The sequence below is a fragment of the Dermochelys coriacea genome, chromosome 12 (genome assembly GCF_009764565.3).
Source record: "Dermochelys coriacea isolate rDerCor1 chromosome 12, rDerCor1.pri.v4, whole genome shotgun sequence".
Classification (NCBI taxonomy): Eukaryota; Metazoa; Chordata; order Testudines; family Dermochelyidae; genus Dermochelys; species Dermochelys coriacea.
This window is the reverse complement of record NC_050079.1, coordinates 38,646,250-38,672,525: the sequence shown is the minus strand read 5'-3', so window position 1 is coordinate 38,672,525 and position 26,276 is coordinate 38,646,250. Positions and strand designations below refer to the sequence as shown.

At 41.4% G+C, this 26,276-nt stretch overlaps 1 protein-coding gene across 22 annotated transcripts in view; it reads right to left on the bottom strand.

Moving 5' to 3' along the window:
- LOC119841029 (BTG3 associated nuclear protein) overlaps positions 1 to 26,276 on the bottom strand; it is a 414,495-nt gene that overhangs the window by 221,505 nt on the left and 166,714 nt on the right. For 17 of the 22 annotated variants that reach the window (XR_006275124.1, XR_006275117.1, XR_006275116.1 and 14 more), the window contains 3 exons: positions 8,977 to 9,107; positions 4,108 to 4,179; positions 1,243 to 1,287 (listed from right to left, as the gene is read on the bottom strand). Coding sequence is in view for 13 of the 22 variants with exons in the window: in XM_043495003.1 (XP_043350938.1) it covers positions 1,243 to 1,287; positions 4,108 to 4,179; positions 8,977 to 9,107 (248 nt within the window). In the remaining 9 variants the exon portion in view is untranslated. The remainder of the gene's footprint in view (positions 1 to 1,242; positions 1,288 to 4,107; positions 4,180 to 8,976; positions 9,108 to 26,276) is intronic. The other 5 variants (XM_038367937.2, XM_043495008.1, XM_043495005.1 and 2 more) reach the window with 2 other exon arrangements.

The following is a 26,276-nucleotide window of genomic DNA, read 5'->3' as shown; positions in this document are numbered from 1 at the left end:
CAGAACATTTACTGTGGCATAAATTGTGCCCTATGTGGTATGAAATAACACAGCTAGGTTTGTAATACCAGAAAATTGCAAATAATCTGCACACCTTGTTAGTATCACAGAGAAATAAAAGATCCAGGGTTAAATATGCACTATTTCTTCCAATAAGACTTTACTTGGCATTTTGTTGCACGCATAAGGGCCCATGAGGGATAAAGGAAGTAGTGAAATGCCAAAAAGAACGTTCCAACATGTGACTTCCATATTATCCTGTTTTAGTGACCTAACAATAGTACTACAACAAGACACTTCGGATTAAAATCCATACAATTAATTTTCTAAAGAGATTTTTTTTTAACAACAGGTTAGGTTGTTTCACCCCACAAAGGCCAGGAATGGCCAAAGATTGAGCATTCCAATAGTTCCGCAGAGGTTCAGAGTCCAAGTGGCCTGTGTCTTGCCAAAGTTCAAGCCCTGGTCATAGATATGAACACAGCTTGTATTATAATATTCAGCATGAACAAAAACAGTTGTTCATTCAAGTGGCCTGGACAGAAAGTTTCCCTTACATGAGTATTTTTTACTGTGGGTATTTTAACCTAACATAATTTGGTAACAGATGTCCTGTGATCAGATGTTAGCAACTTCACTTCCACCTAATATGGAAATTATGTTAATTCAAACAATCTCGCAGAGTCATTGCTGCAGCTTGAGACTCAGTTTCATTCTGTTCCACATAGCATAAGTGCCTAATGAAGCTATCTTATCAAAAAGAACACAACCAGATGTGAAAGATCGCTCTCTCTCTCTAGACATTCCTACAATACAAAAATATCTGCTTAAATGTTCTTATCTCTGCATAGCTTATGGTCCACATATGGCCACACTGACAGTCAATGACAAAAGCCTGGAAAGGAACATTCTGTGCACAAGATAATCAGTCTAGTTTAGCACAACAGTGAAGAAGCCAAAGACAAGAAATTATAAAAATATGGATGAAGTATATTATTGCATGAGTGATGAAATAATGATGGTCAAATAGAAAACTGTTTCATCATAAGTAGGCAAAATATCAACTGGTGGCTTAACATTTTTTTCTGTTTATGCCAGAAAGATTTAAATAGAAGACATAGCGCACATTTTGGTCATTAAAACACCTTTTGGTAATATGAAGACAATCCATATGTAACGTTTAATTATGAAGACTGAACAGCAACACTACCTAAAACTCAACTGAGAAGGATCAGTTCCTACCTGCCCATCTTGACCGACATGAACCTGATGTATCTGCAGATTACCCTGTAAAATAAGAAGAAACAGAACTCGGGAATTAGTAATAAAGTAGCACTTCTCAAGGAGATGTGTATTTATTTGAGGAAAACTATTAATTTAGGAAATTCTTCTGAAGGTCTATGTTTTTGGCAGTAAAACACAAATACAATGCTCCTGCACTTTAACCACAGAGAATGGATGCCTGTACTACTTTACTGATTTTCTCATTTTAAAAAAAAGAGTTCTTTGGGGGGAGGTGGAGGGGAAAAAGTGTTATAGTAAAATGATTAAATAGCAATCTGTTTATATGGCTTTTATGGAGGTAGATTTTCCCTTCTCATATTCCCTCATTTTTATAAAATTGCAAACATGCACAATTCAAAACATTTGTCATCCTAAAATTAGTAGAGTAATTTTTTAAATCTTTGGCTGAAATGTATGTGCCATTCCTAATGGATATAATGTCTGTTATTACAAAGCTATCATTAGTGCTAACAGCCATTTCTTTCACTTTATTAAAACTCAACTCAAAATGTGAACAAAGAGTTCTATTATAGGAATTTCCAAGGCACGTATTACCAAAGATTCTGAATGCTGTAAACTATTTGCAAAAGACCTTTAGCTATGAAAATTGAAAAGGGAAGGAACTTCATTACACAAAGAAACTCTGATTTAATTTCTTTAAAAGGTCCATTAAAATATGTTTAAGTAAAAAGAAACAAAAACAGACAAAACAAAACAAGAAAAAAACTCCCCAAAACACTTTAAGCACAAGAGGTAAAATGGAAAATATCTGTGAGAAAAACATACCGATTTCTTTCATTTCATCTTTTTTATACTCTATACTACTGCCAGCACAGTGGATAAAAATCAATGATTTTTTTATTTTGTTATTTAAATTATAAGAAGTTTTTCTCTTTAAAAATAAACCTGTTTAAAATAAAATCTGAATTTAATACAAAATATGTCTAGGCCTTAATTTATTATAATCTCTTAAAACATTTTAATAAAAAATAAATATGTTGAATCCATGAGCCAATATCAAAAACTTTGAATTAAAGACTGCTTTTCTATATAAAGAAAGAATCAGGAAGAAAACATTTAACTTTTGAGGCCAAGCTTTATGAATATGACACAATCGGTCAGTCTCAGTAACTTAGGTTACTGTCTCATTTTCAAGAGACTTTAAGCTCCAGTCACTTTCACTTAGGCGTATTTGAAAATGTTCCCAGGCTGACCTGAAATAATCAGTTTAATTTATTGACTACAGTTAATCCCTCTATTTAGTAAATCATTTAGTTGTAAAGTGAAACATGTTTTGATAGAAAGCTTATGTATCCAAAACATTTAAGGCTGTTTTGTTTAATAAAAGAAAACTTTGTTTTGTGTGTTTAATTAAATTATAATTACCATCCTAATGCAGCTTGACACAAATCATGACAAGAAGTTAATTATCTAGTAAATAAGCAATGTATCATTTACCATTTTTCAATATACTAAAATGTACAATTAATAGAAATCCAAAAATATTAAGCCTTATAATTGCCTGAACAAACATAGTTATCAGGTACCATGCTAGATAGCAAAAAATGTAACAAATCTAGCGGAAAGGCTGTATTTAGTTGTAAATCAACATGCTTTAATGGTTATATCAACCAATTAGAATGCACCTTTCTTTAGAAAATAATTGAAGAACAAATGGAAAAGCTGATTAAAATCAATTATTTAAATCAAGGTTTTCCACTTGGTGAATTAAATCATCTTGATTTAAATCAATCCATCCGGACTAGCTGCAATTCCACTTTCTTTCAAAGGAGTATATATTGGAATAAATTATAATCCAGATGTTTTCAGACTGCTGGCTAAAACGTAAGCCTTTTTCCTGGAGTCTTTATATGCAGGCAACTCCCACTGAGGTCAATGGAGTTTAGTCTCTGAAGTGATTCCTCATGCCCACACTAGACTCTTTCACAACAAATATCCACCTGACCACAGCTGGGTTCAAAGCCACAGAATTTGAAAATTCATTCTTGTTTCTCTTTATCCCATCCAGCCCCTGAAAGGAGAATTCTTTTCACTAAAACTCACTCCTATTTATTGTAATAATTTTAAGCTCAGAGAGCAGGGAATCAGAACATACCCTTCACCAAAGGACCCCAGTATACCATACTATTTCATGCATTCTAAAATACATAGGACAGATTGGCTCCAATGGGAGTTTTGCCTGTGTAATAATTTCAAGGCTGGGGCCATAACTCTAGAGAATCAGTTTTCTTTTTGCTGCACTATTTTTATGACTGGAGGTTGATAGGTTGACTGTAATTGAGGCATGTAGTCACTGCCAGTCTTCTAGAAACTGCTTCATTCTCTAAATACTTTCACTAACAGGAATCTCAAAAATCCTCCTAGTAAGTTCTGCAGCTCAGTGAAAGACACCGTTAGGTATTTTGGACATATTCTGCAGGCTGCATTACTAAAATCCTTTATTGCTGAACTGCAGCACTTGTTAAGCACAAAAGTTGTACTAGCTATAGTAGTACCCTGAAGGTACTATACTTTGCCTCCCATGAAGCCCATTAAAAAGCACATCAGCTGTAACCACAATTTGCTAATACAAAACTCATATGGCATTCCTTAGTTGGCCAAATAAAACTATAGACAGAGCAGGAGTGTGCTACATTTGCTGAGGTTGAGGCATCTTTCAATGTGGCTCTACCACATGCATTCAGTTCCACTTTCACTGGGTTCTTTCGCTTATTTCAGCATTGCTAAGAACAGTGGTTTAAGAAATGTAGCCCTAGTCTCTGACCAGTATCTACTCAGATGACATGTGGCATTTTGGCTCACCTCGCTGTCCTGTGTGATTTGGACCTGCTCCCCTTGAGGCACCTGGGCTATGTGGAGGTGACCCTGTGGGATCCGCAACAAAATAAAACACCAAGAAGCATCAGAAGAAAATCAAAACTAGAGGAAGACGCTATTATCTCAGATTCATTATAGTTTTATGTATTTGGAGATGGAGGGAAATAATTCACTGAAACTCACAAATGTATAAAAATTGCTTAAACAAATTAAGTGTATCCATATTTCTCCATTCTTTTATCAGAAGTTCAAATGGAACAGAACGCCTTGTGGGGAAAGCATTTAACTGTCCAATGATGGAGAGGACACAAATGGGAATAATGATTACATTTATAGAGTGCCTCTCTCTTCAAAAGATCTCAGAGCAGTTTTCAATTTTAACTGATCCTCAAACTATGGGACCAAACCTGAAAACAATTCAGAGAAACTACAGGATCAGGGCCTAAGGTTTATCAGAAAATATAAAAATATTTTATATATAATATATAATCTTTTATAAATATAAAATATAAAATATTTATATTTATAAAATAAAAGTAAAATATAAAAATCTTCTGTCACAGATGAAATGCAGCCACAGCTGAGCTAAATACAAAAAGGGATATATAGTGGCCAAGCTTTTACACCTATTGAGGATCTGGCCCTAAAGTGGTTTTAACAATGTTGATACTTATATTGATGACCTTTACCAACCATTCCTGGAAGAAATCAAGTATTCCATTTGGTAAAAATTTGGGGAGGAAAGTGAAAGAATTCCTTGTGTATCCTTACTGGCCTAAAGAAGCTTTTGCTACTGTAATTTACCTGCTGATAAAATTGGATTCTAAATAACCTACTTTGGAGTTTATAAGGCTTTGTTTTCATTTTAATATGCCTGTATGAAACTGAGATTAAAGATATCCATTTGGAATACCGTCAAAGGCTTTCTTATTTTATAACACAAGAACAATTGCATGTGAATTTCAAAGAAACACAGATCCCTCTATTTCAAACAGTTTCATTTCCTTTGAAAGGAAACCGCTATTTATAGGGAGAAAAAAAAACATACTGAAAGTATCAAACTGACAATAGGGACTGTATATAAAATTAGAGCACAGACTCAATCCATGTTGAGATAAGAAGCACTTTCTCTTCTTAACACCAAGATCTCAGAGGCTCCCAGGGAAGAGCATTGAAAATTAAAAAGGTGTGATTATGCTGCGTTTATAGTTTTGGCAATTCTTTTAGAATAAAGAAAAAGGTGACTTTGTTCACTCATCCATTGCAGGTACATAGTTAACCTTCATGGCCAATGATTTTAGGATGGCCACCTAAGCAATTCAAGCACAAAAAAAGAAATAATTATTTTTAGTCCTATCCCCCAAACAAAATTTGCATTTGCAGTTCCTGGGCATCCAGTCCAGTCCTAGCACTGTTGGTTTGGGTTTTTGCATTTTCTGTGTAAATACTTGTTTGTGTCTGAATGTGCAAGCATGGGCAATGCTGAAATCTAAAGGCCATCAGCAATTCACACACACTCTATAGGGCAGGTAACCACAAATGCATTATGCCCTGCTAATGACCCGAAGCCTGATCTACACAAATCATTTTCCAGAGAACAAAGTGTAATGCTGTTTCCATCTGGTGCGGTCCTGGGCCTCTCTACAGAACCTTCTGGACCAGATTTATAGCAGCAATGTTTAGATTTTGACTGGGGATTGCAATAGGTTTCCCAAACTCCAAGTTAGATTTAAACTTTGATTCCATAGATGAAAATTTAGTTTTATTTGGTATGCCCTTACCTTTTACATCTACAGCTACAGACTTTTTGTCTACATATCTTATAATGGTAATTTGCATTTCTTGAGTGCTCTTCATGCAAGGATCTCAAACATGCTTTACAAGTGTTTATTAAACGTCACAAAACCTCTGGGAGGTAGGTAAGAATTAATATATACATTGTAATAGATGGTGAAACTGAGATACAAAGGAATTCCCAAGATCACACAACTAGTCGATGGCAGAGCTGAGAGTGGATCCCAATAACCCTGACTCCCAGTTCTTTTAAAGAACACTGCTTCTCAAAGGGAGGTTTTTCTTTTACGAGCTTACTGCTGAAGAGGGTTTATACCTCTAGGTTTGAAAGTTTCTTTACAGCTCTGCCACATTTCAGAGGTTTAATCATTTGGCCTACAGACTAACTCCAACAGGAAATCTAGCCTACAGACCCTCAAGGAAAGCAATTAGCCTGTGATATGTTGCTGTTTGGGGGAAACGGTCCTTTCCAGACAAATACAGGTTTTGCCATCCATTGTGCATGATGCTCCAAGGAAAGCTGTGAAAATTCATAATTGCATCAAGCCAATTGTGCAATGCTGTACAAGTTAGGACAGTGCCTCATAAAAAAAAAAACAGTTTATACCAGTTTATCACCACTTGGGGCCTCTGAGAAAATGAGGACAGAGATGGAGCCATACCTCCTTCCCCCTTCTGATCCTGGGGCACAAATTCCAGTAGCTACTGGGCTGCTCTAATTTATGTTGGCTAGAATGGGTCCCTAGGTACTTTTGTGCCTGTGAAAAATCAGAGTGCACTGCATGTTCCCTTCAGGCCCTGATTATGCCAGCTTTATTTCACCAGGCAATTCCCCTACAACATAGAAAAGTTGCTTGATGTTACGTAAAGAAATAACACAGATTGCTACAGACTGTTGCAATACTAAATACGGAATTATATAATAACCTATATAATAATCTTCAAATCAATGAGTGTTGCAAGTTTTTAGTAGCTCTGAAAATGAGCTCTGCCTTAATCTTTAGGCCTGAAAGACTTGCTTGACGCACTGTTGCCAACTCTTGCTATTTTATGGCAAGTCTCATGGGGTACCTGCTGTTTTTCTTAAAGCCAAACCCAGGATTCATTCTCTCTCTCTCTCATACCCAGTTGCATCCCACCTTACTCCTCCTCTTAACCTCTCACTCTCTTCTGGCTTGTTATCCTCACATTACAAGCATGCTTAAATCTCTGCCATCTTAAAAATCCCCATCCTCAACACCATTTTCTTCTCAAACTACCACCCCTTTTCCCTTTCATCTCTAAAATCTCCGAACCTGCTGTTTGGAGTGCCTCTTCTCCAATTCTATCCTAGAGCCTCTCTAATTCGGCCTCCACCACTTTCACTCCTCTAAACTCGCTCTCACCCAAGTCTCTAATGACCTCTTCCTAACCAAAGGTCAAAATCAGTACTCTATCCTCAGTCTCATTGACTTGTCAGCTGCCTTTGACTCCATTGATCTTGTTGCTCTTCTTGAAATCTTGTCCTCCTTTGGCTTCTTTGACTCTATCTTTGCCTGGTTCTCCTCCTAAGTCTAACCACTTCTTCAGCCTGTCCTTGATCTGTCTCATCCCTTTTTCAACTTCTGAGGGAGTTTCCAGAGGGCTCTGTCCTTGGTCTCCTTTTCTTCCTCTACACCGTATGTCTGGATAATCTTATCTACAAACAAAAATTCAACCACCAGTTTTATGCTGATGACTCGCAGATCTACTTCTCCACTCCAGTCCTTCTCTCCACACTAAAATCTTGGCCTGTCTCTCTGATATCTTTTAATGGATGCCTAGCATCAGATCAAGCTCAATATGTCTTAAACAGAGTTCTTAATCTCCTACCCCCCTTCCCCTCTCCTGCCCTCCACGGAACCTCTCCCTGATACTTCCTTTTTTGATTACAGTAAGTAACACCACCATCCTGCCTGTCACTCAGGGTATCATCTGCAACTCAGAAGTCCTCACAGCCAGCTATGTCTATGTCTATGTATTGAAGATCCTTTGCGCGTAGCACCTCTGCGGTATGGCCTTTCCTATGCATCTTCACAGTTACAAGTCTTGTTCAAGTTTTCATCATCTTACATCTCAATTACTCTAAAATCCTTTTCTCTGACCTTGACAAATGCAATCTTGCTTTACTATATCCATTCAGAATGTTGCTGCAAAGATCATTTTCCTGGCTCATTGCTTTGATCATGTCACCCCTCTTGTTGCATCCCTCTACTACCCTCTATCACTCCCGATCATGCTTACCAAATTTGTCTCATTGTTTCCTTGTACTCCTCTGTTGGTCTGTCTCCATTTGTCTTCTCTTGGTTTATACTTATACTAAGCTCTCTGGGGAAGGGATCAACTTTTTGTTTTCTGTTTGCACAGCACTTCACATGATGGGGTCCTGGTCCATTACTAGGGCTCCTAAGCGCTACACAGTTATACAGATAATAGTGTTTTAATTTTTAAAGCTAGGAGTGCACAATATGACGTATTCCAATACCTTTTTTACCTCACTTCTGCTTTTTCCCTTAAAATTATTTAATTACATACAAAATAGTTCTTGCATTAAGATTGTGACATAAAACTACAAAAGCCAGGGAAAGTTTCCTCATAGTATACCAACACCATTAATTTAAAAAGCACAATGGTTTGACTTATTGCAGTAGTGTCTGGCTTAACTTTTAAATTTCCTGGTTTTTGTGGATTTGGGTCAAAATGTTAAGTTTATTAAAACATGTTTTTTTATAATTTAACGTCAATATTTACAACGTTTGCTTATATACATACATTTAAATGAACACACATGTAAAGGATTCAGCTACCAGATGTCCAAAAAGGGGTTTGAATGCAGTTCACAAAAAAAGGAAGACATGTGAATCATAAATGAATGGATTACTATTTGGAGGGAAGGATTTTTTGAAACATGATTAAGAGGCCAGGGGGAATAAGCTAATCATCTTTTTGATGAAAGAGCTGAATCTGAGATATGTGACACATAAAATGTTAAGTGTTCTGGACTTTTTAAACTGGAAGAGATTATGAAGAATGAGTACATACTACTTGGACTTGGCCATCTTCTCCTATTTGATGGATTTGAACCTGCTGAGCATTAGCCAGTGCATAGTGCAGGGCCTGTGGCTGGTTCGGCTGGATTTCATTAGATGCTGACACTGTGCTTTGAGTACCCTCTGGAAAGAAAAAGAAGAGACAAAATCCAACCTTAATTCATTTGCACATCTCCATGCCAGTTGCCATGCAATAATGGATAGGTAGGAAACTAAAAAATGAACAAGTAAGCAGATGCAGAATGTTTATGTTACCCTTATGCTTTGCCTGCAGTTTCATTACTAGCCTACGGGTCAGGTTACAAATTGAGGTACAATAAAAAGGCTTTTGTTATAGCTTACTCTCTGAAACATGACAAATTTACACATGTATTTTTGCTATAAATGCAAGTTATGCTATCACAAGAAACTCAGAAGGCAGTGTCATGAAGGTGAATGGACCATCGAAGTAGCAAAATTTTTAATTTTTCTCAGTTTCTCTAATCCTCAATCCACCTGTTCAGCATCTGCCAGCACACCATCTTCCTTCAAGATTGGAAAGCAACCGTCTGACAGCAGGACTGTCTGGCTATGTAGACTCCCTCCTCAGGCCCTACGCTACCAGCACTCCCAGCTATCTTCGAGACCCCACTGACTTCCTGAGGAAACTACAATCCATCGGTGATCTTCCTGAAAACACCATCCTAGCCACTATGGATGCAAAAGCCCTCTACATCAACATTCCACACAAAGATGGACTACAAGCCGTCAGGAACAGTATCCCCAATAATGTCACAGCAAACCTGGTGGCAGAACTTTGTGACTTTGTCCTCACCCATAGCTATTTCACGTTTGGGGACAATGTATACCTTCAAATCAGCGGCACTGCGATGGGTACCCACATGGCCCCACAGTATGCCAACATTTTTATGGCTGACTTAGAACAACGCTTTCTCAGCTCTCGCCCTCTAATGCCCCTACTATACTTGCGCTACATTGATGACATCTTTATCATCTGGACCCATGGAAAAGAAGCCCTTGAGGAATTCCACCATGATTTTAGCAATTTCCATCCCACCATCAACCTCAGTCTGGACCTGTCCACACAAGAGATCCACTTCCTGGACACTACAGTGCTAATAAACGATGTCACATAAACACCAACCTACACCGGAAGCCTACTGACTGCTATGCGTACCTACATGCCTCCAGCTTTCATCCAGATCACACCACACGATCCACTGTCTACAGCCAAGCTCTTCAATACAACCGCATTTGCTCCAACCCCTCAGACAGAGACAAACACCTACAAGATCTCAATCAAGCGTTCTTACAACTACAATACCCTCCTGCTGAAGTGAAGAAACAGACTGACAGAGCCAGAAGAGTACCCAGAAGTCACCTACTACAGGACAGGCCCAACAAAGAAAATAACAGAACGCCACTAGCCATCACCTTCAGCCCCCAACTAAAACCTCTCCAACGTATCATCAAGGATCTACAACCTATCCTGAAGGACGACCCATCACTCTCACAGATCTTGGGAGACAGGCCAGTCCTTGCTTACAGACAGCCCCCCAACCTGAAGCAAACACTCACCAGCAACCACACACCATGCAACAGAACCACTAACCCAGGAACCTATCCTTGCAACAAAGCCCGTTGCCAACTCTGTCCACATATCTATTCAGGGGACACCATCATAGGGCCTAATCACATCAGCCACACTATCAGAGGCTCTACCAATGTGATATATGCCATCATGTGCCAGCAATGCCCCTCTGCCATGTACATTGGTCAAACTGGACAGTCTCTACGTAAAAGAATAAACGGACACAAAACAGACATCAAGAATTATAACATTCAAAAACCAGTCGGAGAACACTTCAATCTCTCCGGTCACTCGATTACAGACCTGAGTGGCTATTCTTCAACAAAAAAACTTCAAAAAACAGACTCCAACAAGAGACTACTGAATTGGAATTAATTTGCAAACTGCAAACTAAATTAACTGAGGCTTGAATAGAGACTGGGAATGGATGGGTCATTACACAAAGTAAAACTATTTCCCCATGTTATTCCTCCCCTCCCCTCCCCCCCCCCCCAATCCTCAGACGTTCTTGTCAACTGCTGGAAATGGCCCACCTTGATTATCACCACAAAAGGTTTTCTTCCTCTCCCCCCCCCCCCCCGATTTCTGCTGGTAATAGCTCATCTTAAGTGATCACTCTTACAGTGTGTATGATAAAACCCATTGTTTCATGTTCTCTGTGTGTGTACATAAATCTCCCCACTGTATTTTCCATTGAATGCATCCAATGAAGTGAGCTGTAGCTCACAAACGCTTATGCTCAAATAAATTTGTTAGTCTCTAAGGGGCCATTAGTACTCCTTTTCTTTTTGTATATACACACACTCTTTCCTTAAACCAGTCTGGATGTGAGGGGAAAATTCCTTCCCAGCTCCCCCAAGAAATGAGGGACTAGTGCAATGCTGTGAATGGATCCTGACCATACCCAATATTTCACCACTTCCAAGGGTGGGAGGGTGGGTGCTGCTCCACCTGATCCAGGAAAAAGAGGGCTTCTCCTGCCTGGCATTTACTTATATAACTTCCTGTCTCTTCTGGTCTCCTGGGTCAGCATCTCCACTCTGATCTGCAGCTGCTGCAAAATCACTCTGTCTCTCTCTACCCCTTAACTGCAAGAGGTGAGTAAAGACATTTTAAAGTGGGTGTAAAATTACATTTACATCCACTTCAAGAGGATTCCTTACATTGCCAGAGTATTGTAAACAGTTCTCATCCCCGCCCTGCTTAATGTGAGGTGCATTCACTGGCGACTACTTTTACTAGAGCCTGCTTTATCCAAGTATGCTAATGTTTTAGCTGCAATGCTCTGAAAAAAATAGTTTATGTAATTAGTATCTGTTTTCACACTCATTGTTTTATGAACAGACGAGTGCAAGACAACAAATTTGTGCTTTTAAACCTGAGTCTGGAAACTGAAAACCAACTCAATATGGCTAAGCTAGAATCTAGTTATCTGATGGAAAGTGTACTTGTTTTTGTACTCCAAATAAGCAGCTTTAAATTACTTTTACATTTAATTACATAAAAGGCTTTCAAGAGAAAGTATAAATAAAGCAGCCAAGTAAAGGTACCAAAAAAAAGAAAAATAAATAATGTATAACTGTTGCATATTATGCTCTAATTGTGGTTCTATTCCTGCTATTGATGGTGGCCAGGTCAGTGTGCCATATGGCTGACTATTATCGTATCCTAATTTACAGAAAGTCTGTGCTTACATACTCCCTCACAATTTTCATGAAATTTCATGGATATGTGATTTCTGTATCTTGTAATACAAGTTTTTTCACAGGAATCAGGACCAAATATTTGGCCTGGGCTTAATGGACCCACACTGAAGGAAAAACAAAATCTCTCTGTACTAGTTATAAGGATCAGAGACGTCGTACTTGATGTCACTGATCAGGCCCAACATATGATTTACTCTGAGGTCCAGTACCAGATACCCCTGTTCAGAGTAAATGGGTTCTGTTGTTATGTATAATATATCAAATGGGTAATGCAGAAGTCCCACAGTTTGAAGGACTTCCTAACACAGGAAAGAGGAGGGAGCACCAACCTGTCTGTCTATATAGAACATCCCTGTGGTATTGTCTGTCAATACTGACAGGTTTCAGAGTAGCAGCCATGTTAGTCTGTCTCCATAAAAAGAAAATGAGTACTTGTGGCACCTTAGAGACTAACAAATTTATTAGAGCATAAGCTTTCGTGAGCTACTGCTCACTTCATTGGATGCATACAGTGGAAAATATATTCGGGAGATTTTATATACACAGAGAACATGAAACAACGGGTGTTACCATACACACTGTAACAAGAGTGATCTGGAAAAGTGAGCTATTTACCAGCAGGAGGGTTGACGGGACCTTTTGTAGTGATAATCAAGGTGGGCCATTTCCAGCACTTTGTTCTTGTAAAGCGCTGGAAATGGCCCATCTTGATTATCACTACAAAAGGTCCCGTCCCCCCACCCCCTCCGGTCCATCGCTCTCCTGATGGTGATAGCTCACCTTTCCTGATCACTCTTGTTACAGTGTGTATGGTAACACCCATTGTTTCATGTTCTCTGTGTATACAGAATCTTCCCACTATATTTTCCACTGTATGCATCCGATGAAGTGAGCTGTAGCTCATGAAAGCTTATGCTACAATAAATTTGTTAGTCTCTAAGGTGCCACAGGTACTCCTTTTCTGTCAATATTGATACCCATTTCCGCTGTAGATGGGTTTGAAACATCTGGCAAGCAAGGCAAACTGCATACAGCTCAATGAAATTTATGTACAGCTAAAGTTCTGCCTGGGACCAGACACGTTGGGTCCTGAGTCTTCCATTCACTAACTGCTGGACTCAAGATGGAACAGAGTGATGGGGTAAGAAATATGTTTCACCTATAACTTCAACAACATTTTAAAAGTGCATTTCCTATAGCTTGGAACTGACAATTATATCAGGGCAATACAATATTTCAGAGAAAACCTTAAACTCCCATTATAAATATGTTCTTATTTCCTTACCAGGAACAGCCTTTCAGAGTAGCAACCGTGTTAGTCTGTATTCGCAAAAAGAAAAGGAGTACTTGTGGCACCTTAGAGACTAACAAATTTATTTGAGCATAAGCTTTTGTTTCATGTTCTCTGTGTATATAGGTTTCAGAGTAGCAGCCGTGTTAGTCTGTATTCGCAAAAAGAAAAGGAGTACTTGTGGCACCTTAGAGACTAACAAATTTATTAGAGCATAAGCTTTCGTGAGCTACAGCTCACTTCATCGGATGCATTTGGTGGAAAAAGCAGAGGAGAGATTTATATACACACACACAGAGAACATGAAACAATGGGTTTATCATACACACTGTAAGGAGAGTGATCACTTAAGATGAGCCATCACCAGCAGCAGGGGGGGGAAGGAGGAAAACCTTTCATGGTGACAAGCAGGTAGGCTAATTCCAGCAGTTAACAAGAATATCAGAGGAACAGTGGGGGGTGGGGTGGGAGGGAGAAATACCATGGGGAAATAGTTTTACTTTGTGTAATGACTCATCCATTCCCAGTCTCTATTCAAGCCTAAGTTAATTGTATCCAGTTTGCAAATTAATTCCAATTCAGCAGTCTCTCGTTGGAGTCTGTTTTTGAAGCTTTTTTGTTGAAGTATAGCCACTCTTAGGTCTGTGATCGAGTGACCAGAGAGATTGAAGTGTTCTCCAACTGGTTTTTGAATGTTATAATTCTTGACGTCTGATTTGTGTCCATTCATTCTTTTACGTAGAGACTGTCCAGTTTGGCCAATGTACATGGCAGAGGGGCATTGCTGGCACATGATGGCATATATCACATTGGTAGATGCACAGGTGAACGAGCCTCTGATGGTGTGGCTGATGTGATTAGGCCCTATGATGGTATCCCCTGAATAGATATGTGGACAGAGTTGGCAACGGGCTTTGTTGCAAGGATAGGTTCCTGGGTTAGTGGTTCTGTTGTGTGGTGTGTGGTTGCTGGTGAGTATTTGCTTCAGATTGGGGGGCTGTCTGTAAGCAAGGACTGGTCTGTCTCCCAAGATCTGAGAGAGCGATGGCTCGTCCTTCAGGATAGGTTGTAGATCCTTGATGATGCGTTGGAGGGGTTTTAGTTGGGGGCTGAAGGTGATGGCTAGTGGCGTTCTGTTGTTTTCTTTGTTGGGCCTGTCCTGTAGTAGGTGACTTCTGGGTACTCTTCTGGCTCTGTCAATCTGTTTCTTCACTTCAGCAGGTGGGTACTGTAGTTGTAGGAATGCATGATAGAGATCTTGTAGGTGTTTGTCTCTGTCTGAGGGGTTGGAGCAAATGCGGTTATATCGTAGCGCTTGGCTGTAGACAATGGATCGAGTGGTATGATCTGGATGAAAGCTAGAGGCATGTAGGTAGGAATAGCGGTCAGTAGGTTTCCGATATAGGGTGGTGTTTATGTGACCATCGCTTATTAGCACCGTAGTGTCCAGGAAGTGGATCTCTTGTGTGGAAATCATTTCAACAATTTCCATCCCACCATCAACCTCAGCCTGGACCAGTCCACACAAGAGATCCACTTCCTGGACACTACGGTGCTAATAAGCGATGGTCACATAAACACCACCCTATATCGGAAACCTACTGACCGCTATTCCTACCTACATGCCTCTAGCTTTCATCCAGATCATACCACTCGATCCATTGTCTACAGCCAAGCGCTACGATATAACCGCATTTGCTCCAACCCCTCAGACAGAGACAAACACCTACAAGATCTCTATCATGCATTCCTACAACTACAGTACCCACCTGCTGAAGTGAAGAAACAGATTGACAGAGCCAGAAGAGTACCCAGAAGTCACCTACTACAGGACAGGCCCAACAAAGAAAACAACAGAACGCCACTAGCCATCACCTTCAGCCCCCAACTAAAACCCCTCCAACGCATCATCAAGGATCTACAACCTATCCTGAAGGACGAGCCATCGCTCTCTCAGATCTTGGGAGACAGACCAGTCCTTGCTTACAGACAGCCCCCCAATCTGAAGCAAATACTCACCAGCAACCACACACCACACAACAGAACCACTAACCCAGGAACCTATCCTTGCAACAAAGCCCGTTGCCAACTCTGTCCACATATCTATTCAGGGGATACCATCATAGGGCCTAATCACATCAGCCACACCATCAGAGGCTCGTTCACCTGTGCATCTACCAATGTGATATATGCCATCATGTGCCAGCAATGCCCCTCTGCCATGTACATTGGCCAAACTGGACAGTCTCTACGTAAAAGAATGAATGGACACAAATCAGACGTCAAGAATTATAACATTCAAAAACCAGTTGGAGAACACTTCAATCTCTCTGGTCACTCGATCACAGACCTAAGAGTGGCTATACTTCAACAAAAAAGCTTCAAAAACAGACTCCAACGAGAGACTGCTGAATTGGAATTAATTTGCAAACTGGATACAATTAACTTAGGCTTGAATAGAGACTGGGAATGGATGAGTCATTACACAAAGTAAAACTATTTCCCCATGGTATTTCTCCCTCCCACCCCACCCCCCACTGTTCCTCTGATATTCTTGTTAACTGCTGGAATTAGCCTACCTGCTTGTCACCATGAAAGGTTTTCCTCCTTCCCCCCCCTGCTGCTGGTGATGGCTTATCTTAAGTGATCACTCTCCTTACAGTGTGTATGATAAACCCATTGTTTCATGTTCTCTGTGTGTGTGTATATAAATCTCTCCTCTGCTTTTTCCACCAAATGCATCCGATGAAGTGAGCTGTAGCTCACGAAAGCTTATGCTCTAATAAATTTGTTAGTCTCTAAGGTGCCACAAGTACTCCTTTTCTTTCTGTGTATATAGAATCTTCCCACTATATTTTTCACTGTATGCATCCGATGAAATGAGCTGTAGCTCACGAAAGCTTATGCTCAAATAAATTTGTTAGTCTCTAAGCCCTGGTCTACACTAGGAGTTGAGGTCGAATTTAGTAGCGTTAAATCGATGTAACCCTGCACCCGTCCACATGACGAAGCCCTTTTTTCAATTTAAAGGGCTCTTAAAATCAATTTCCTTACTCCACCCCCAACAAGAGGATTAGCGCTGAAATCGGTTTTGCTGGGTTGAATTTGGGGTACTGTGGACGCAATTAGATGGTATTTGCCTCCGGGAGCGATCCCAGAGTGCTCCATTGTGACCGCTCTGGACAGCACTCTCAATTCAGATGCACTGACCAGGTAGACAGGAAAAGGCCCGCGAACTTTTGAATTTCAATTTCTTGTTTGGCCAGTGTGGCAAGCTGCTGGTGACCATGCAGAGCTCATCAGCAGAGGTAACCATGATGGAGTCCCAAAATCGCAAAAGAGCTCCAGCATGGACCAAACAGGAGGTACGGGATCTGATCGCTGTATGGGGAGAGGAATCCGTGCTATCAGAACTACGTTCCAGTTTTCAAAATGCCAAAACATTTGTGAAAATCTCCCAGGTCATGAAGGACAGAGGCCATAACAGGGACCCGAAGCAGTGTCGCGTGAAACTTAAGGAGCTGAGGCAAGCCTACCAGAAAACCAGAGAGGCAAACGGCTGCTCCAGGTCAGAGCCCCAAACATGCCGCGTCTATGATGAGCTGCATGCCATTTTAGGGGGTTCAGCCACCACTACCCCAGCCGTGTTGTTTGACTCCTTCAATGGAGATGGAGGCAACATGGAAGCAGGTTTTGGGGACGAGGAAGACGATGATGATGAGGTTGTAGATAGCTCACAGCAAACAAGTGGAGAAACCGGTTTTCCCGACAGCCAGGAACTGTTTCTCACCCTGGACCTGGAGCCAGTACCCCCGAACCCACCCAAGGCTGCCTCCCGGACCCACCAGGCGGAGAAGGGACCTCTGGTGAGTGTACCTTTTAAAATACTATACAAGGTTTAAAAGCCAGCATGTTTAATGATTAATTTGCCCTGGCATTCATGGCTCTCCTGGATATACTCCCAAAGCCTTTGCAAAGGGTTTCTGGGGAGGGCAGCCTTATTCCGTCCACCATGGTAGGACACTTTACCACACCAGGCCAGTAGCACATACTCGGGAATCATTGTAGAACACAGCATTGCAGTGTATGTTTGCTGGTGTTCAAACAACATCCATTCTTTATCTCTCTGTATTATCCTCAGGAGAGTGATATCATTCATGGTCACCTGGTTGAAACAGGGTGCTTTTCTTAAGGGGACATTCAGAGGTGCCCGTTCCTACTGGGCTGTTTGCCTATGATTGAACAGAAATGTTCCCCGCTGTTAGCCACGCGGTGGGGGGAGGCAAAATGCGACCTTGGAACGAAAGCACATGTGCTATGTATGTAATGTTAACAGCAAGGTTTACCGTGAAAGAGTGTACCCATTGTTCTATAAAATGCGACTTTTCAAATACCACTGTCCCTTTTTTTTCTTCCACCAGCTGCACGTGTTTCAAGGATCACAGGATCTTCTCCTTCCCAGAGCCTAGCGAAGATTAGAAGGCGATAAAAACACACTCGCGATGAAATGTTCTCTGAGCTCTTGATGTCCTCCCACACTGACAGAGCACAGACGAATGCATGGAGGCAGACAATGTCACAGTGCAGGAAAGCACAAAATGACTGGGAGGAGAGGTGGCGGACTGAAGAGAGTAAGTGGTGGGCTGAAGAGAGGGCTGAAGCTGAAAGGTGGCAGCAGCCTGATGAGAGGAGGCAGAATTCAATGCTGAGGCTGCTAGAGGATCAAACTAATACACTCCAGCATATGGTTGAGCTACAGGAAAGGCAGCTAGAGCAGAGACCGCCACTACAGCCCTGGTGTAACCAACCCCTGCCCTCCTCCCCAAGTTCCATAGCCTCCTCACTCACACGCCCAAGAACGCGGTGGGGGGGCCTCCGGCCACCCAGCCACTCCACCCCAGAGGACTGCCCAAGCAACAGAAGGCTGGCATTCAATAAGTTTTAAAGTTTTAAACTTTTAAAGTGCTGTGTGGCCTTGTCCTTCCCTCCTCCACTACCGCTCCCAGGCTACCTTGGCAGTTATCCCCCTATTTGTGTGACGAATTAATAAAGAATGCATGAATGTGAAGCAACAATGACTTTATTGCCTCTGCAAGCAGTGATCAAAGGGAGGAGAGCAGGGTGGTTAGCTTACAGGGAAGTAGAGTGAACCAAGGGGCGGGAGGTTTCATCAGGGAGAAACAAACAGAACTTTCACACCATAGCCTGGCCAGTCATGAAACTGGTTTTCAAAGCTTCTCTGATGGGTACCATGCCCTCCTGTGCTCTTCTAACCGTCCTGGTGTCTGGCTGCGCGTAACCAGTGGCAAGGCGATTTGCCTCAACCTCCCACACTGCCATAAACGTCTCCCCCTTACTTTCACAGATATTGTGGAGCGCACAGCAAGTAGTAATAACAGTGGGAATATTGGTTTCGCTGAGGTCTAACCAAGTCAGTAAACTGCGCCAGCGCACTTTTAAATGTCCAAATGCACATTCTACCACCATTCTGCACTTGCTCAGCCTGTAGCTGAACAGCTCCTGACTACGTCCAGGCTGCCTGTGTATGGCTTCATGAGCCATGGTATTAAGAGGTAAGCTGGGTCCCCAAGGATAACTTTAGGCATTTCAACATCCCCAACGGTTATTTTCTGGTCTGGGAAGAAAGTCCCTTCCTGCACCTTTTGAAACAGACCAGCGTTCCTGAAGATGAGAGCGTCATGTACCTTTCCCGGCCATCCCATGCTGATGTTGGTGAAACATCTCTTGTGATCCACCAGGGCTTGCAGCACTATTGAAAAGTACCCCTTGCGGTTTATGTACTTGCCGGCTTCGTGCTCCGGTGCCAAGATAGGGATATGGGTTCCGTCTATCGCCCCACCACAGTTAGGGAATCCCATTGCAGCAAAGCCATCCACTATGACCTGCACATTTCCCAGGGTCACTACCCTTGATATCAGCAGATCTTTGATTGCATTGGCTACTTGCATCACAGCAGCCCCCACAGTAGATTTGCCCACTCCAAATTGATTCCCAACTGACCGGTAGCTGTCTGGCGTTGCAAGCTTCCACAGGGCTATTGCCACTCGCTTCTCAACTGAGAGGGCTGCTCTCATCTTGGTATTCATGCACTTCAGGGAAGGGGATTGCAAGTCACAAGGTTCCATGAAAGTGCCCTTATGCATTCGAAAGTTTCGCAACCACTGGGAATCGTCCCAGAACTGCAACACTATGCGATCCCACCAGTCTGTACTTGTTTCCCGGGCCCAGAATCAGCGTTCCACCGCATGAGCCTGCCCCATTAGCACCATGATGCCCACATTGCCAGGGCCCGTGCTTTAAGAGAAGTCTGTGTCCATGTCCTCATCACTCTCGTAACCGCACTGACGTCGCCTACTCGCCCGGTTTCGCTTTGCCAGGTTCTGGTGCTGCATATACTGCTGGATAATGCGTGTGGTGTTTAATGTGCTCCTAATTGCCAAAGTGATCTGAGCAGGCTCCATGCTTGCTGTGGTATGGCATCTGCACAGAAAAAAGGCACAGAACGATTGTCTGCTGTTGCCCTGATGGAGGGAGGGGCGATTGACGACATGGCTTACAGGGAATTAAAATCAACAAAGGGGGTGGCTTTGCGAGAAACTGAATGGCCGCCTCAAGGATAGAACTCAAAACCTCAAGGATAGAACTCAAAACTGGGTTTAGCAAGCCGTTGATTTCACAGAGGGAGGGAGGGAGGAGAAAATGAATACAAAACAAATCTGGTCTATTTCTTGTTTTGAGCCACTTCATCTATCTTTATACATCTTGCTGGCAGCAGACTGTGCAGTACAACTGCTAGCCATCGTCACCTCCTGGATGCTCGGCAGAAGACGGTGCAGTATGACGGCTGGCCATCATCTTCTGCTGGCTGGAGATTAAAAGACAGTGCACTGCCGGTAGGACTCAATCGCTATGAGACGAAACAAGGGAAATGACCTGGCTGAGTCACTCCCATGTTTGCCCAGGCGCCCGGTTAAAAGAGAACCCAGGACTACGTCGACGATGGCTACCAGTCATACTGCACTGTCTGCTGCCAAAAGGCAATAAACTGCTGCTGTGTAGCAATGCAGTACCACATCCGCCAGCACCGAGGAGACATACGGTGACGGTTAGCTGAGCGGGCTCCATGCTTGCCGTGGTATAGTGTCTGCACAGGTAACTCAAGAAAAAAGGTGCAAAACGATTGTTTGCCCTTGCTTTTAAGGAGGGAAGGAGGGAACGGGGGCCTGACGATATGTACCCAGAATCACCCATGACAATGTTTTAGCCCCATCAGGTACTGGGATTTCTACCCAGAATTCAAATGGGCGGTGGAGACTGCGGGAACTGTGAGATAGCCATCCACAGTGCAAAGCTCCGTAAGTCGACGGTTGCCTCGGTACTGTGGACACAGTCCGCCGACTACATGTACTTAGACCATTTGTGTGGGGACACACACACTCAACTGTATAAAAATTTTTTCTACAAAACCAACTTCTATAAATTCGACCTAATTTCGTAGTGTAGACATACCCTAAGGTGCCACAAGTCCTCCTTTTCTTTTTTTCAGGAACAGCCTGTAACTCAAGAGTATCCATGAGTTAGCAAGGCCTGCAGCCCATTAAAGAAATATTGAAATTTGTTTGTAACCGAGTAATACAAAGAGACCTGTATTTGCTGTAGTCCAGCTGTTACTTTACAGATGTTAAAAACTATTTTTACATCAACAAACTTAAACAGGGGCTGGTCAGAACTGCATATACCAAACTCAATCTGAAGTGGGAGGAATGTGGTCAAATACATTCAGAACTGTACATCTCTCAAGAAGTTGCTTATAAATAGACTCCAATCTTTGGCTTCATTGCAATGGCCAGAGTTAGTAACAAAAAAGGAAGAAAGGAAAAGAGAACTCAGCAGTGTCTACAAACAAAACATCCTTTATGTATAATTGTTTTTTTCCCCTCTAAAGCTCTGACCAGGCAAAAGTAATATTTATCCATTTTTAAACATTCCTCATAAAAAACAAACACAAAAATGGATAGCACACAGCTTGAATGGACGATACGTCAACAGTTATAAATCACTATAATGTAAACTATCTGGCCTCACATTTACAACTTTGACATAACAGAGAATCCATGGCTCTGAGAAATTGTTCAGCTGAACTCTCCTGTAGAAATTTTCCATCGCGTTTTTAGAATGGAGGATTTGCTTGGACATCATCTGAACAGTTGAGTTACTGCTGCTGTTATGGAAGCAAAGTGGTATTTTCACAGCATCTTTCTTTTCAGGTGGATCAGATGCAATAGCAGCGCAGTTCTCCTTTGAACGAAAGATGCTGCTTTTACCTTTTCACAAATGAAGGTTTATGAAATGGAAAAATGTTATAAATGACTTGTTCCTTTTCCATGAACTGAAAATTAGACCCTTTAAAATCTGTGTTTACTGTATGTTCTCATGAGCCAAAAAAAGGAAAATCTCTCTTAAAAAGGTCTTTATCTTTCTGGGCTAATCCTCAACACTTGAGAAAGTCACCCCACTAAAACACTTGTTTCTGTGGCATATTTTTCAAAGTTAATCCTCTTCAGTAGTTGTGAAAGGAAGATAGGATTTGTCTGACAAATGTAATTCACAACTGTTTCAAGCATGTGTGTATTTAACTTTCAACTAAGATCAATTTGAACATTCCTTATGCCGAAAGAAAAATATCTCTGGCATTTCCCATATCATTTTTTCCACTGTCATTTTGCTTCATTCATTCTTTGAATTAATCTCTATTTAAATCTCCCTGTGGGTTTCTGCATCTTTATTTCTAAAGTAGTCTTCTAAAATAGACTGGTAGATATTTGTCTTCACACCCCAATTTGATTTTAAATAGGAGCTAAAAACCATAAGTGTATCTCTACTTCTCTTCAAAAACTCTGGCGGCAAAGCCACAGCTGGAATAAACTGTTATAACTCCATTGACGTCAATGGAGCTATGACGATTTACATGAGTTGAGGATCTGCTCCCTTGTTTTGGCAAGAAGGGATGGAGGTTTGGATTCTGGAGCAAAGTGGTTTTTTGCTTGCTCTGCTTATTTGCATATTATTATCCAGAGTGTGCTTCCACTTCACAGTTATTACATAACACTATCAGAGTTCTACAAACAAATGGGAAGGTGGATTTGGGTGGCCTGAACTCTTTTCTTAGAAGAAGAAGAAGAAGAAAAAAAACAGATTAAAATCAAAGAAATCTACCCTTCCAAAAAAGGGCCCAAGTACTGGCTACGTCACTTTACACCACCCTCTACTGGACAATTCACAGAAACAAAAATGGACCCAATTCACTCCTCCCTCTGACAACCGCCCCCCTCCCACCTCCCGGCACACACACACACACACACACACACACACACACACAACCACAACAACTATGCATGTTATTAAAAGGATATCTGCTTAACCTGTTCTGGCAGCCATGTGTATGGCTCTTGTCAGAAAAAACAAGAAACAAAAACACACACGTTGAGAACTAAAAGCCTGGCTTGGAAAAGAGCAGGACAGACCACTGCAATTAATACCTCAAAGCACAACAAAGGGTGACATTTTCAAACTGAAGTGCCAGATGAAATATGGGAATACAACTTCTCCCTGAGTCCAACAATCTACTACAATTACTTTACACAGCCCATAAATCCTGCGACTGCTGTAAACTTGCACAGCCAATTAAACGTAGAACAATCTTAATGAATATCTTGGGGGGGAGGGGAATAGCAGTGAAAAGGCATAAGTTCAATTTTTTTCTAACTGCTTCATTAGACATATTTAGTCTAGAGATTAGTTACTGAAATCTTAAAAGTTCAAAAGTATCCTGATGCAATAGTTACTCAGGCAAAACTCCCATTGACAATGCCTGATTAAGACCTGTATATCCGTCTCATGCTGCCCTAGGCATCACAGACTAGGGGTCAGCACAGTTAACTTCTAATTGTGATATACTGAAAAGACAAGAGTAAATTTGTTATTTTTAAGATATATGATATAAAGCTAGTCATGTCATAAACTACACAAGCAGAGAAATACTTCAGTTTGAACATTTCACTCAAAGTTTAACATGTCTAATGATAGTCAGCACAAGCATCTAGGAATGCAACTCAAGCTCATGCAACCTCCTTAAATGTGAATGTATTCAGATCATTTTGACAAGGAAGCATGTAACAATTCAATTCTCATAATGGGCTCTTCACACCCACAAAAAAGAAACTCAGGTTACAGCCAGATAGGTTTTGGGAAATCAAATTTTAAAAAATGAAGTGAATATACTACAGTAATGGTAAAAAATACTAGCTCAGAAGCTCTGCAGACTGAAGTCATCTACTGGGTCACAGAATAGGACCTGCTGCAGGGCAGTGACCATGTATGCTTCTCCACATTCCCACCAACAGTTCAGTCTTCATGGCTACCCCAGTCCTTAGTCAGTCTGCTGGAACTGCCAACTAGGAGGGCAATAGTGGCAAGTTTTGTACCTGTCTGCTGGGAACTAGACTGACACCAAATTCATCTCAAATGGTAAGATACTGAACAGCTATCAGATGGTAACAGCTTTGGTTACTACAAACCTGAACTACAGATAGACCAGCAACCTAGAAATAGAAGATTTTAAATCCCATTACTAATCCTCTGAGCCATGCATCCAGTTTCCTACAATTACACGCTCAGTATAATCCTTGTCTCCCTCCTCAGAGTATGCCATTCAGCAGCACTACCCACATCAACATGGATGGTTGCAGTTCAACACATCCACCATCAGGGCCGGCTCTACTGTTTTTGCAGCCCCAAGCAGTAAAAAAACCTGTCGCCGCAGAATTGCCGCCGCGGACAACAGGAGAGAGAGAAGAAGCTGCCGCTAAATTGCCACCGTGGCTGGCAGAACGGAGAAGTTGCCGCTGAATTGCCACCACTGTGGAAACTCTGCCACCCCTTTCTGACTGCCGCCCCAAGCACCTGCTTGGAACACTGGTGCCTGGAGCTGGCCCTGTCCGCCACACATTTCCACCAAAAAGAATATAGTTAAGCATTCTAACCCAGTCATGTATTAAGCTCTTTTCTACACGGTAGGTTATTATAAAAGTAAAAATTAATTAAGGCCTGCATTTTCATCAAAAGCTATTGTATAACAGCTCATTCACTGTGTTCTTAAAAGAAATGCCAGGACTAATAGAACACATTATTTTAAATGATGGTGAGATGTGTTAGATATTTGCCATTCCCAAATATAAAAGTATTAAACTATTGCTTTGTGCTTGCCCAGTTTTGAACAAGGGCATGCAAATGTCCCATATAGAAGAGAACGTCATTGTTTTACAGCACTTAAAAAAAAGTACTAATAAGCATCCCCTGACTGAAACACACACACTGGGATTTATAATTGAAAGCTATTCTGAGATTAATCAGCCCTCAGAGATATGTGATTAAAAACATCATAGCATGGTAATTACCAGTATGTAATTCAGCTCTACGTTAGATCTTTTTCCTCATTAGTGCCTTTCATTCACTGTATTCATATAAAGATTCATCAATAATCTCAGGAGGGGAAAAAAACTAACCTAAAACTTAGGAAAACAGCTAACACAGAGACTATCGTATACCCTCATGCACACACACATGCCCCAAGCCCTCACAAATATTTTTAAGCTTCTAAATGAACAGCTGGGCTGCAATGCAGACAAACTGACACTGTGCATCCACTTCACATATCAGTTGATAGAAATAATATGAAAGAAAATACATTTTCAAAAGAATACTTTCTGAACCCCCACAAACACTTCCCAAGGGGATATCAAGAAGAATTAACTGTCTGGCAGCCAATGAGTTTAAACAGAGCTAGAAACCAACAGTTATTTTATCACCTTGAACCTGGTGAAAGGGTCAATAACATTTTTCCACTCTCCATTATCTGCAATGCTTTCTTACAAGCTTAGAAAATGTGTTTCAATTTGTCCCTCATTATTTGGTAAACGTTATATTGCTCCCCATCCTAGAGTACTACATGAGCTTCTGTATAGTTTATTTCCTCCAGGACACTAGGTTGGCTACACCCAGCTCTGGAGGGACTTGCAGTAGGGTGCTGCTACTGTGTGCCCAGTTAATTATTTTCTCCTCTGAATAAAATGCACAGTGTTTTATTAGACGGCTGCTCCCCCAAAGAAAAAGGAGCAGCTCAGGCAGGCAGTGTACATGCTGTGCTCTGGTGTGATCACACTGAAATGGAGATATGTTATGGGCTTGGAATAAAATAAATATTCAGACTTGCAGAATATTTCTCCCCAGATAACAGTTTTGAGACGTTTCAACTTTTAAAGCCTTCAGGCCACATTGTGGCCCAGCCTAAGGCAGATGTACGGGGAATAAGGGATTGTAAGGCTCACTCTCCTAACTGGGCAGCCTGCTCAGATGGCTACTCCAGACACTGGGAGGAAGATAAGTTGAGTAGGGCTACTAGTCCCCTCCCTCCTATGCAAACAAGTAAATGAAAAGGAATGGAGGAGAGGTATGAACTGGGTGGAGCCAAAGTAGACTGGAAGCTCATGGCAACAATAAGGGAGTCACAGTTCTGCCCAAGAGTTTCTCCTAGGGCAGCACAGTTACACACAACCCCACACTTGGGGCTAGGGGCAAAGGTCTAGCCCTTAATAAACTGATAGTGGCTTTTAAGCTGGCTACAT